Raw genomic sequence first — 12,415 nt, forward strand, 5'->3', positions numbered from 1 at the left:
CGCTGCAGCTTGTGGGACCTTAGTTCCCCAACCAGAGATCAAACCCGTGCCCCCTGCAGTGGAAGTGTGGGTCCTAACCACTGGACTGCCAGGGAAGTGCCAGAACTACTTGACTTTTATTTTTTTTATTATATTTTTTATAATTTATTTATTTAATTTATTTATTATTTTTGGTTTGGCTGCGTTGAGTCTTTGCCACTGTGCGCGGGCTTTCTCTAGTTGCAGCGAGGGGGGCTACTCTTTGTTGCGGTGCCCGGGCCTCTCACTGCGATGGCTTCTCCCGATGCGGAACACGGGCTCCAGGCACACAGGCCTCAGCAGTTGCGGCTCATGGGCTCTAGAGCGTAGGCTCAGCAGTTATGAAGCACAGGCCCAGCTGCTCCACTGCATGTGGGATCCTCCTGGACCAGGGCTCAAACCCGTGTCCCCTGCATTGGTAGGCAGACTCCCAACTACTGCGCCACCAGGGAAGCCCTACTTGACTTTTAAATTAGGTATTTTCACCCTATTAGATTGACAAAGATTAAAAATACTGAGGATTCTCTATACTCTCTTTAACACTGGGTAATAGCACTGTTTAACACCTCTTGGTGGGATTATAAACTGCTATAACTTTTTTGAAGGGCAATTTGACAAGATCCATTAATGATTAAATGGCAATTCCACTTGACCAGGCAATTCCATTTCTAGGAATTCATTCTCCAGAAACGCTGGCCCAGCTATGCAAATTATATATGTAAAAAGTTTACTGAACCACTGTTGCAACTGAGATAAACTGTTAATTAACACGTCTATTAATAGACATAAGTTAAATTTAAAAAACCAATTTAAAAGAATACTACACTTTAGTAGTTTAAAAGGATGGCACACATACTAATATGGATAGACATACAAACTAATATGGCTTGTATATCTGAGAGCCAGTACAGGCATACCTTGTTTTATTATATTTTGCTTTATTGCGCTTTGCAGATACTGCAGTTTTTTACAAACTGAAGGCTTGTGGCAACCCTGAGTTGAACACGTCTATCAGCACCATATTTCCAACAGTTCATGTCTCTGTGTCACATCTTGGTAATTCTCACAATATTTCAAACTTTTTCACTATTTTTATATTTGTTATGGTGATTGGTGATCAGTGATCTTTGATGTCACTATTGTAATTGTTTTGGGGCACCAGAAACTAGGCCATATAAGACAACAAACTTAACAAACGCTGTGTATATTCTGACTGCTCCACTGACCAGCTATTCCCCATCTCTCTCCCTTTCCCTGGGCTTCCCTATTCCCTGTGACACACAATATTGAAATTAGATCAATTAATAACCCTACAATGACCTCTAAGTGTTCAAGTGAAAGGAAGAGTCACACATCTCTCATTTTAAATCAAAAGCTAGAAATGATTAAGCTCAGTGAGTAGGCATGCTGAAAGCTGAGACAGGCCGAAAGCTAGGCCTCTTGTGTCAGTTAACCCATGTTGTGAATGCAAAGGAAAAGTTCTTGAAGGAAATTAAAAGTGCTACTCCAGTGAACACATGAATGATAAGAAAGCAAAACAGCCTGACTGCTGATATGAAGAAAGTTTCAGTGGTTAGATAAAAGATCAAACCAGCCACAACTTTCCCTTAAGCCAAAACCTAATCCAGAGCAATTCTCTGAAGGCTGAGAGAGGTGAGGAAGCTGCAGAAGAAAAGTTTAAAGCTAGCAGAAGTTGGTTCATAAGGTTTAAGGAAAGAAACCATCTTCACAACATAAAATTGCAAGGTGAAGCAACAAATGCGGATGAAGAAGCTGCAGCAAGTTACCCAGAAGATCTAGCTAAGATGATGAATCAAAGTAGCCACACTAAACAACAGATTTTCAAGCAGATGACATCTATGACTTTCACAGACAGGAGAAGTCAGTGTCTGGCTTCAAAGCTTCAAAGGACAAAATGACTCTCTCTTTAGGGGATAATGCACCTGGTGACTTTAAGTTGAAGCCAATGCTCATTTACCATTCCCAAAATCCTAGGGTCCTTAAAAATTATGTTAAATCTACTCTGCCTGTGCTCTATAAGTGGAACAACAAAGCCTGGATGACAGCCCATCAGTTTACAACATGGTTTACTGAATATTTTAAGCCCACTATTGAGTCCTACTGCTCAGGAAAAAAAAAAGAGTCCTTTCAAAATATTACTGCTCACTGACAATGCACCTGATCAACCAAGAGCTCTGATGGAAATGTACAATGAGATTAATGTTGTTTTCATGCCAGCTAACACAACATCCATTCTGCAGCCCATGCATCAAGGAGTAACTTCAACTTTCAAGTCCTGTTATTTAAGAAATACATTTTGTAAAACTACAGCTGCCATAGATATTGATTCCTTGTTTGGATCTGGGCAAAGAAAACTGAAAACGTTCTGGAAAGGATTCACCATACTAGATGCTATTAAGAACACTTACAATTCACTGGAAAGAAGTCAGAATAGCAACATGAACAGGAATTTGGAAGAAATGTATTCCAACCCTTGTGGATGAATTTGAGGGCTTAAAGACTTTAGTGGAGGAAGTAACTGCAGAAGTGGTAGAAACAGCAAGAGAACTAGAATTAGAAGTAGAGTCTGAATATGTGACTGAATTGCTGCAATCTCATGATAAAACTTTAACAGCTTAAGAGCTGCTTCTTACACATGAGCAAAGAAAGTAGTTTCCTGAGATGGAATCCACTCCTGGTAAAGATGCTGTGAAGACTGTTGAAATGACAACAAAGGATTTAGAATAATATATAAACTTAAGTTGCTAAGGCAGGGTTTGAGAGGATTGACTCCAATTTTGAAAGTTCTACTGTAGGCAAAATGCTATCAAACAGCACTGGGTGCTGCAGAGAAATCATTTGTAAAAGGACAATTGATACAGCAAACTTCATTGTTGTCTTATTTTAAGAAATTGCCAGAGCTATTCCAAACTTCAGCAACCACCAGCCTGATCAGTCAGCAGGCACCAGCATCTAGGCAAGACCCTCCACCAACAAAAAGACTGACTCAATGAAGGCTCAGATGATAGCATTTTTCAGCAATAAAGTATTTTTAAATTAAGGTATGTACATTGCTTTTTAGACATAACACTATTGCATACTTAACAGACTACAGTACAGTGTAAATATAACTTTTATATGCCCTGAGAAACCAGAAATTTTGTGTGACTTACTTTACTGCATATTCACTTTATTGCAATGGTCTGGAACCAAACCCATGATATCTCTGAGGTATGCCTATATTAGGTGGAAAATGTTGCAGAGCCCAATGGATGCCATAAATATCTAAAAATTTATAAATATTAACATATGCATAGAAAAAAAATCTGCAAGTATAACAAATGTTTAACAGTGATTCTCTCTGGGCACTTCTGAATTTTTTATAACATGTATAACATTTGTAATGAGAACAAAAACAAAACAAAAACAGAACGATGGGTTTCCCTGGTGGCGCAGTGGTTGAGAGTCCGCCTGCCGATGCAGGGGACACGGGTTTGTGCCCCAGTCCGGGAAGATCCCACATGCCGCAGAGCGGCTGGGCCCGTGAGCCATGGCCGCTGAGCCTGCGCATCCGGAGCCTGTGCTCCGCAACGGGAGAGGCCACAACAGTGAGAGGCCCACATACCGCCAAAAAAAAAAACAGAACGAAACCTCATCCTGTCTCTCGACAGGTCAGCTTTGTCCTCTTAAGAATGAGACAGGCCTTCGCCTCTCTTGGTAATTCGATGATACAGATTTTAGAGCTTAGAGGGAGTACTTAGAAGAAGTCCAGCCAACCATTCCATAAAACTCACAAAAATCTGCTCCACAACATCCCTGACGGGGTTGTCTAGCCCCTAATAAAACATAGTTGTAATGGGAAGAGCATTCCCTTCTAAGACAGTTCATTCCACTGTGGAACAGCCCTCACTGTTGAAAATTTCTTTATAATACTTAGCCAAAATCTGCATTCTTAAAACTCTCATTCCTTAGCTTTAATTTGGGCCTTTGGAGTTAAACAGAATAACAGTAATGAAAAACTATTTTAAAGTTTGAAGAGACATTAGCAATCATCTAGTCTTCAACCCTCACTTTAAAGATGAAACATGAGAATGAGGCGAGGCTAAGAGGGAATAAGTAATTTGCCCAAGGTCCACTGCTAATTAGCAGTGATGCTAGAAACAGATCTTAGATCAAGTGACTCCCACTTCAAGGCTTTTTATACTACACCAAAATTCCATTCCTCAAAAAACAGAAAAGAAGGTAACACTTCCTAACTTATCTATGAGGCCCCATTTTCCTGATACCAAAGCAAGACAAATATATGACAAGAAAAGTACAAACCAATCTCTGTTATGAATGCAGAGGCAAAAATCCTCAACAAAATACTAGCAAACCAAATCTAGCAGCATATTAAAAGGATTACACACCATGACCACGTAAGATTTATCCCAGGGATGCACCACATGATCTCCTCAATTGATGTAGAAAAAGCATTTGAGAAATTCAACACCCATTCAATGATAAACACACAAACTAGGAATAGAAGGGAATTTCCTCAACATGATAAAGGGCGTTTATGAAATATCCACAGCTAACATACATAAAGATTAAAGACTGAAAGCTTCTCTCCTAAGATCAGGAAAAAGACAAGGATGCCCATCTCACTACTATTATTTAACATTGTACTGGAAGTTTTAGCCAGAGCAATTATGCAAGAAAAGGAAATAAAAGGCACCCAATCGGAAAAAAAGAAGCAAAACAGAGGACATGATTTATATAAAGAAAACCCTAAAGAATCTACACTAAAAAAACTATTGGTTAATAAACAAATTCAGCAAAGTTGCAAAACACAAACAAAATACACAAAAATAAGTTTTATTTCTATATAATAACAATGAACAATCCAAAAAGGAAATTAAGAAAATAATTCCATTCACAGTAACATCAAAAAGAACAAAATACTGAGGAATAAATTTGACCAAGGAGGTATGGGACTTGTACATTGGAAACTACAAAACATTAGTGAAAGAAATTAAAGAAGACTGAAATAAATGAAAAGACAATTAATGCTCATGAAAGTTCATGGAATGGGAAGATTGATATTGCTAACATGGTAATACTCCCTCAAATGATCTACAGATTCAGAGCAATCCTTATCAAAATCACAACTGCCTTTTTTTGCAGAAATGGAAAAACTGATCTTAAAATTAGCATGGAATTGCAAGGGATCTAGAATAGTCAAAGCAATCTTGAAAAGGAACAAGTATGGAGGACTCATGATTCCTAATTTCAGAACTTACTACATTGCTATGGTAATCAAAAGTGTGATACTGGCATTAGTATAGATCTATAGTTCAATGGAATATAACTGAAAGTACAAAAATAAGTGCATACATCTATGGTCAATTGATTTTTGACAAGAGTGCTAATAAGACCATTAAATGGAGGAAGAAGTCTCTTCAATAAATGGTGCTAGGACAACTGGATATCCACACGCAAAAAAATAAAGTTAGATCCTTATCTCACACCACTTACAAAAAATTAACTCAAAATGGATCAAAGACCTAAATCCTAAGAGCTAAAAGTATAAAACTCTTCGAAGAAAACACAGGGGTAAATCTTAATAATCTTGGATTTGTCAATGGATTCTTAGACATGACATTAAAAGCATAAGCAACAAAAGAAAAAAACAGGTTTAACAGTACAAACTTGCAACTAGTAGTAAATAAGCCATAGAGATCTAATGCACAGAATAATGAATATGGACAATGATGTTGAACTTTAATGATCAAACTTGCTAACAGACTAGAACTTAGTTATGCCAACCACACTAAAAAGAATGAATAATTATGTAATGTGATAGAGGTGCTAAATATCACTACAATGGCAATCATGCTATAATATATAAATGTAGCAAATTAACGTTACACACCTTAAATTTACACAATGTTATATGTTAAATATATTCAAAAAAATTGGATTCACCAAACTTAAAAATGTTTATGCATAAAAGGATACTACTATCAAGAAAGTGAAAAGGCAACCCACAGAATGGGAGAAAATATTCGTAAATCATTATCTAACGATGGTGTAGTATCCAGACTATATAAAGAACTTCTACAATTCAACAACAAAAAGTCAAAAATCTGGGAGTTCCCTGACGATCCAGTGGTTAGGATTTGGCACTTTCACTGTCGTGGCCCAGGTTCAATCCCTAGTCAGGGAACTAAGATCCCAAAAGCTGCACAGAACATCCAAAAAAAAAGAAAAAAAGACAGAAATCCAATTAAAAAATGGGTAAAGAACTTGAATAGACATTTCTCCAAAAAAGATATACAAATAGCCAATAAAAACATCAAAAGAGAACTTCCTGACGGTCCAGTGGTAAGACTCCGTGCTTCCATTGCAGGGGGTATGGGTTCAATCCCTGGTCAGGGAGCTAAGATCCCACATGCTGCAGTGTGGCCAAAAACAACAACAACAACAAACCACCAACAACAAAAAAAAAACCCAAAACATCAAAAGATGCTCAACACCATTAGGGAAATACAAATCAAACCACAATGAAATCCCACTTTATGCCCACTAGGGTGGCTATAATACAAAAAAAAAAAAAAAAAAGAAAAAAGGAAGGAAGGAAGCAAGAAGGAAGGAAAAGAAAAAGAAAAATAACAAGTGTTGGCAAGAATGTGGAGAAATTGGAACCCAATATATTGTGAGTTAGAATGTAAAATCCTGCAGCTGCTATAGAAAACCATTTGGCAGTTCCTCAAAAAGTTAAACATAGAGTTACATATGACTCAGCAAATCCACTCCAGGATATACCCAAGAACTGAAAATAGGTGTTCAAATAAAAACTTACAATGAATGTTCATAGCAACACTATTCAAAATAGCCCAAGGCTTCCCTGGTGGCACAGTGTTTAAGAATCCACCTGCCAATGCAAGGGACATGGGTACTATTCCTGGTCCGGGAAGATCCCACATGCGGCGGAGCAACTAAGCCCGTGTGCCACAACTACTGAGCCTGCACTCTAAGCCTGCGAGCCACAACTACTGAGCCCATGTGTCACAACTACTGAAGCCCGCGTGCCCTGGAGCCCGTGCTCTGCAACGAGAGAAGCCACTGCAATGAGAAGCCTGTACACCGCAACAAAGAGTAGCCCCTGCTCACCGCAACTAGAGAAAGCCGCATGCAGCAACGAAGACCCAATGCAGCCAAAAATAAATAAAATTAATTAATAAATAAATAAAAAAACAAAATAGCCCAAAGGTGGAAACAACTCAAGTGTCCATCAACTAAAGAATGGATAAACAAAATGTAGCATATCCACACAATGGAATATTACACAACCATAAAAGGAATGAAATACTGGTAGATACTTCAATATGAAAGAACTTTGGAAACATTATGCTAAGTGAAAGAAGCCAAGCACAAAAGGCCACATATTACATGATTCTATTTATATGAATATACAGAATAGGCAAATACATAGAAAGCAGATTAGTGGTTGCCAGGGTGTGCTGGGAGGGGGAAATGGGAAGTGATTGCTTAATGGGTATGGGGTTTCCTTTGGCGTAACAAAAACATTCTAGAACTAAATAGTGGCCATGGTTGCACAACAACGTGGATGTGCTAAAAGCCAGTGAATTATACACTTTAAAACAGTTAAAACTGTGAATTTTGTTATGTGAAATTGTCCTCAATAAAAATAAAATCTATTCCACTTCCACATAAAATAGTACCTGAAGATATTTTTATGTCTTGAGACTTTTCTCTTAGGAGTAGGAGGAACAAAGTCACTAACATTAGCTTTAGAGTTTATAAAACACTTTGCCATGCAATTTTATATAATCTTCACAACCCAGGAGATAGATATTATCCCCCCAATTTAGAGATAAGAAGAACTGAGGCTCAGAGAGGTATAAAGTCATATAGCCAGGAAGCATGAGAGCTGGCTAATCAAGCCAGATGGTCTAATTCCACTGTATTTACTGCTGCAAGGCAAACAGCTCCAACTTCTGATAAGCTTGAAAAAGGACAGGAGATGCCCTTATGTACAGGCATCTTGGGCAATTTTTCTTCCTCCAAAGTTAGTACTTTAATCAAAGCAGTAAAAACATTCATTGTACCCAAGTTAATAAAAGTTTTAACAAAAGCAATATAGATCATTATTGTATAAGAGCAGCATAAAGCAGGACACTACAGATTTCTTCTTCCAATTTTCTAAAGATATGAGTTTAAGTTTCTCAGTGTAAGATATGCTATAATGTTAGCATGTCCTCTCACCAATGTAGTTCAGCATGTTTACAGGGTGTGGCAATAAAGTAATGAGACAACTGTGCGTGTTCCTTACAACAACTGGCCTCATTAAGTCACAATCACATTCCTATTAAAGATTAATTAATGGGGCTTCCCTGGTGGCGCAGTGGTTGAGAGTCCGCCTGCCGATGCAGGGGACACGGGTTCGTGCCCCGGTCCGGGAAGATCTCACATGCCGCGGAGCGGCTGGGCCCGTGAGCCATGGCCACTGAGCCTGCGCGTCCGGAGCCTGTGCTCCGCAACGGGGGAGGCCATAACAGTGAGAGGCCAACGTACCGCAAAAGAAAAAAAAAAAAAAAAAAAGATTAATGAATGAATGACACATCAGTGGTTTTCTAACACTCTGATGTGTCCTATAGATGTTCCTGAGAAAGCGGAGGGGTCAGGGTTACCAGCCCAAGAAGAGCATCCTCTTATTTTCTACACTGGGTTTTTCCTTAAGATACTGTTTGAAGAAAGGACTCCACAGCCTTTTAAAAAAGTACATACTGAAAACCACTGCAGTACATTATGCATCCTCACTTCCTCAGAGGTTTTCAGAAATCTCTGCACATTAGCCAACAATATATAATTATTTCTAAATTCAAGCACAGAAATTCCAAGGGGTCTCTCTACATTTGGTTTATGATTTTTTGTATTTTCCAGGCTCAATTAAACCATCCTCAATTAAAATCCCCATTTTATAGAGCAGGTACTATAAGCACACACTGAAAAACAAGTGACTTATCTCAGATGGCAGGGTGAAGCACGAGCAGGGTCCAGATATGAAGCCCCACCCCAGATGGCTCAGCCTGCTGGATGGTGCCTAGTTCAAAAAGCCTTGGTGCCATGAGGTCATTCCATGCACTATGACCTGAAGGTACAGATGTCTCTACTTGCAGTGCATGACAACACATGAGGTGGCTATAGGCCAGTAATGTCTGGAACAAGTGCCAGCTCAAGGGCAAAGATTAGTCTCTCTTCTGCCTATGCTCCATATTATCCCTTGGTTCCCTTGATGGAAAATCCTTTCCAGAAGCTCCATATGGTATAGTAGAAATTATGAAATATGAAACAGAAGACTTGGGTTTAAATCCTGGCTCTATTAGTATCCCCCCTTCATGCCTGAACTTTCTGGGACTCAGTTTGTTCATAGTACTTACATCATGGGCTATTAGGAGGGTTAAATGAGATAGTGTAGCAGTTCCCATCCTATGGGCTATAGACCTCTGGGCATCTTTGGCCCTATTACAAGAGGTCTGAAAAAGCATACTAGAGAAAAAGAATCATTTAGGGATTAAGACTAAAAGCCCTGGAGTAAAATTGTCTTGGTTCAAATAATGGTTTTACCAGTGGAGCAAGTTACTTAGCCTTTCTGCCTCAGTTCCTCATCTGTAATTGGAGAAAACAGTATTTATTGGGTTACTGTGAGGATTAAATGAGTTATATATGTAAAGTGCTTAGAACAGTGACTGGCATAGTAAAAATTCAATAAACGTTAGCTATTGTTACTACTATATGTGTTTATGTATTCTTTCAAAGTACAACTATTATCACATGGATGTTTGTCAAGTTTTTTATGTTAAAAAAGGGTTATACTTGAAAAGGTTAAATACTTCTAAGATAATAGTTGTAAAAGAATCCAGTATACTACCTGCCGTGTCCTAATCCAGAGTAGTTGCATCTATGATTTTAATGTTTTTTAATTTACTGAAGCTTATTTTGTGGTCCAACGTATAGTCTATCCTGGAGAATGGGCCATGTGTACTTGAGAAGAACATGTATTCTGCTGTTGTTGGGTGGAGTATGTCTGTTAGGTCTAATTGGTTTATAACGTTGTTCAAGTCCTCTTTTACCTGTTGATCTACCTGGTTATTCTATCCATTATTGAAAGTGGGGTACTGAACTCTCCAACTATTATTGTAGAACCATCTGTTTCTTCCTTCAATTTTGTCAATTTTTGCTTCACATATTTGGGGGTTCCTTTGTTAGGTACACATATGTTTACAACTGTTACATCTTCTGGCTGTAATGAACCTTTTATCAATACGTAATGTCCTTCTTTATCTCATGTAACCTTTTTTGATTTAAAGGCTATTTTGTCTGACATTTAAGAGCCACCAGCTCTTTCTTGGTTATCATTTGCATGAAATATCTTTTTCCATCCTTTTACTTTTTTAAATATTTATTTATTTATTTATCTTTGGCTGCATTGGGTCTTTGTTGCTGTTTGCAGGCTTTCTCTATTTGCAGCGAGTGGGGGCTACTCTTCGTTGTGGTGGCTTCTCTTGCTGCGGAGCATGGGCTCTAGGCGTGCGGGCTTCAGTAGTTGTGGCTCGCAGGCTCAGTAGTTGGGGCGCATGGGCTTAGTGGGATCTTCCCAGACCAGGGATCAAACCCATGTTCCCTGCATTGGCAGGCAGATTCTTAACCACTGCACACCAGCGAAGCCCCATCCTTTTACTTTTATCTCTTGTTTCTTTATATCTAAAGTGAGTATCTTATAGACAGTATAAACATGGATAATGTGGTTTTTTAAATCAATGTAACAATCTCTGCTTTTTAATAGGAGAATTTAATCCATTTACATTTAAAGTAATTACTAATAAGGAAGGATTTACTTCTGCCATTTAGCTGTATGTTTTCTGTACATTTTATGTTTTTGTTCCTTATTTCCTCTATAACTGCCTTTTTAGGTCTCTCTAACTCTGACCCTGCCTTCTTACCACTTGTTACATTGCCTCCTCTTTATTACTGCATTTTCAAAATATTAATCTAAAGATTCATTGGAGGCTTGGTCTTCCCAATCAAGTGATCATCTCTCCCTCTATTTGAATAGTTCCTAATGAACAGCTCCTTCATAAATCTATCCCAAAATGTTAAAGGGAAGGATCTACTTTTTCTAGCTATGAAAGTACATTCAGGTTCTTTCCCAGTTTTCACAATCTGAATCGCCTGTCCCTTAAACACACACCCAACATACACTATTCACCATTCACACATACAGTTTAGTATTATTATCTATTCCTTGCCTACATGTGGCCTGGGTTAGGCGGGACCCCAGAATACTTAAGAAGGGTCTCTTGATGACTGGCAAACAAAAAAATGAGCAAAGTGGCTTACATTGTAGGAGCGGGGGTGCCTCTGTTTCCACTGTACCAGGAGCAGCTGGGCCACCACCAAGGTAGCGATGAGGATGAGGACCATTTCAGCGTGCATGGCTTCGTGGCCGCGGTGCTTGGCATGCATGCGTGCGTGCTCGACCCTGAAAGCCAAACAGATGGGGTGAGCTAGGTCAGGGATGGTGTGGCGGTAAAGGAGCAGTGCTTTCCAGGGATATCTCACTGGTCCATAGCGTAGAACACACTCTTGTACTGTACGAAATATGGGCTAGAAACACACATGCCCTAGAGGACAGGCATTTTGGAATAGAACAGGGGTTTTATGGGCCCTAGTCACCAAGGTTAAGTATTGGGGTTAAAGGTGGGTGGTCTGCTGCCCAGCCCCAATGTTAAAAACAGCTGATACCTTTCCATTTCAGTCCTATTTCAACCTGTCACTGGAAGAAGAAAGTAACCCAGAGAGGTCACAGCCATAAAGGCTCATACTCTTATTCAATGATATTTATGATACCAATAAAGGAGTAATATTGCAAATATGTGCAAATTCCAGGGTTAAAGTCTGGCTTATTTGTCCTACCCTCTCTGCCAGGACCAGAGATCCTAAAGATTAAAGCCTGAAAAATCTGAACTTCAGCAGTGCTTCAATTTTACACTATTCCAACAGTGACTTCATTATCAGTATCCACCACAGGTAAATAGACTCTTCAAGGGCTCAAGGAGAGTACAACTGGAAACTTTTATTTAATCTAAGAGTTTAAAGGCTGGCATTCTCTGGTCCCGAGGATTGGCAACAAGTGATTCCCTTGGCCAGTATAGGCAAAAAGCTTCCTCTGAGAACAGGAAAGAAAAGTCACTCCTACAGCCAAGGGAGAGGAATAAAGAAGGAATTAGGAAACTAAGTACAAATGTAACCCGTAGTCAGGAGCTTTTGTGCAAGTTCTCCATACCCAGGGGTATTAGGGAGAAAGGGAAAGGACAACATAAATGGTATC

At 39.0% G+C, this 12,415-nt stretch overlaps 1 protein-coding gene across 1 annotated transcript in view; it reads right to left on the reverse strand.

Annotated features, from left to right (window-relative positions):
• The window catches only part of RNF121 (ring finger protein 121), an 83,133-nt gene that overhangs the window by 34,381 nt on the left and 36,337 nt on the right, over positions 1-12,415 (reverse strand). Inside the window, exon 3 of the mRNA XM_032639053.1 lies at positions 11,425-11,566. Coding sequence (XP_032494944.1) covers positions 11,425-11,566 — 142 coding nt within the window. The remainder of the gene's footprint in view (positions 1-11,424; positions 11,567-12,415) is intronic.

Source organism: Phocoena sinus, chromosome 8 (assembly GCF_008692025.1).
Source record: "Phocoena sinus isolate mPhoSin1 chromosome 8, mPhoSin1.pri, whole genome shotgun sequence".
Lineage (NCBI taxonomy): Eukaryota > Metazoa > Chordata > Mammalia > Artiodactyla > Phocoenidae > Phocoena > Phocoena sinus.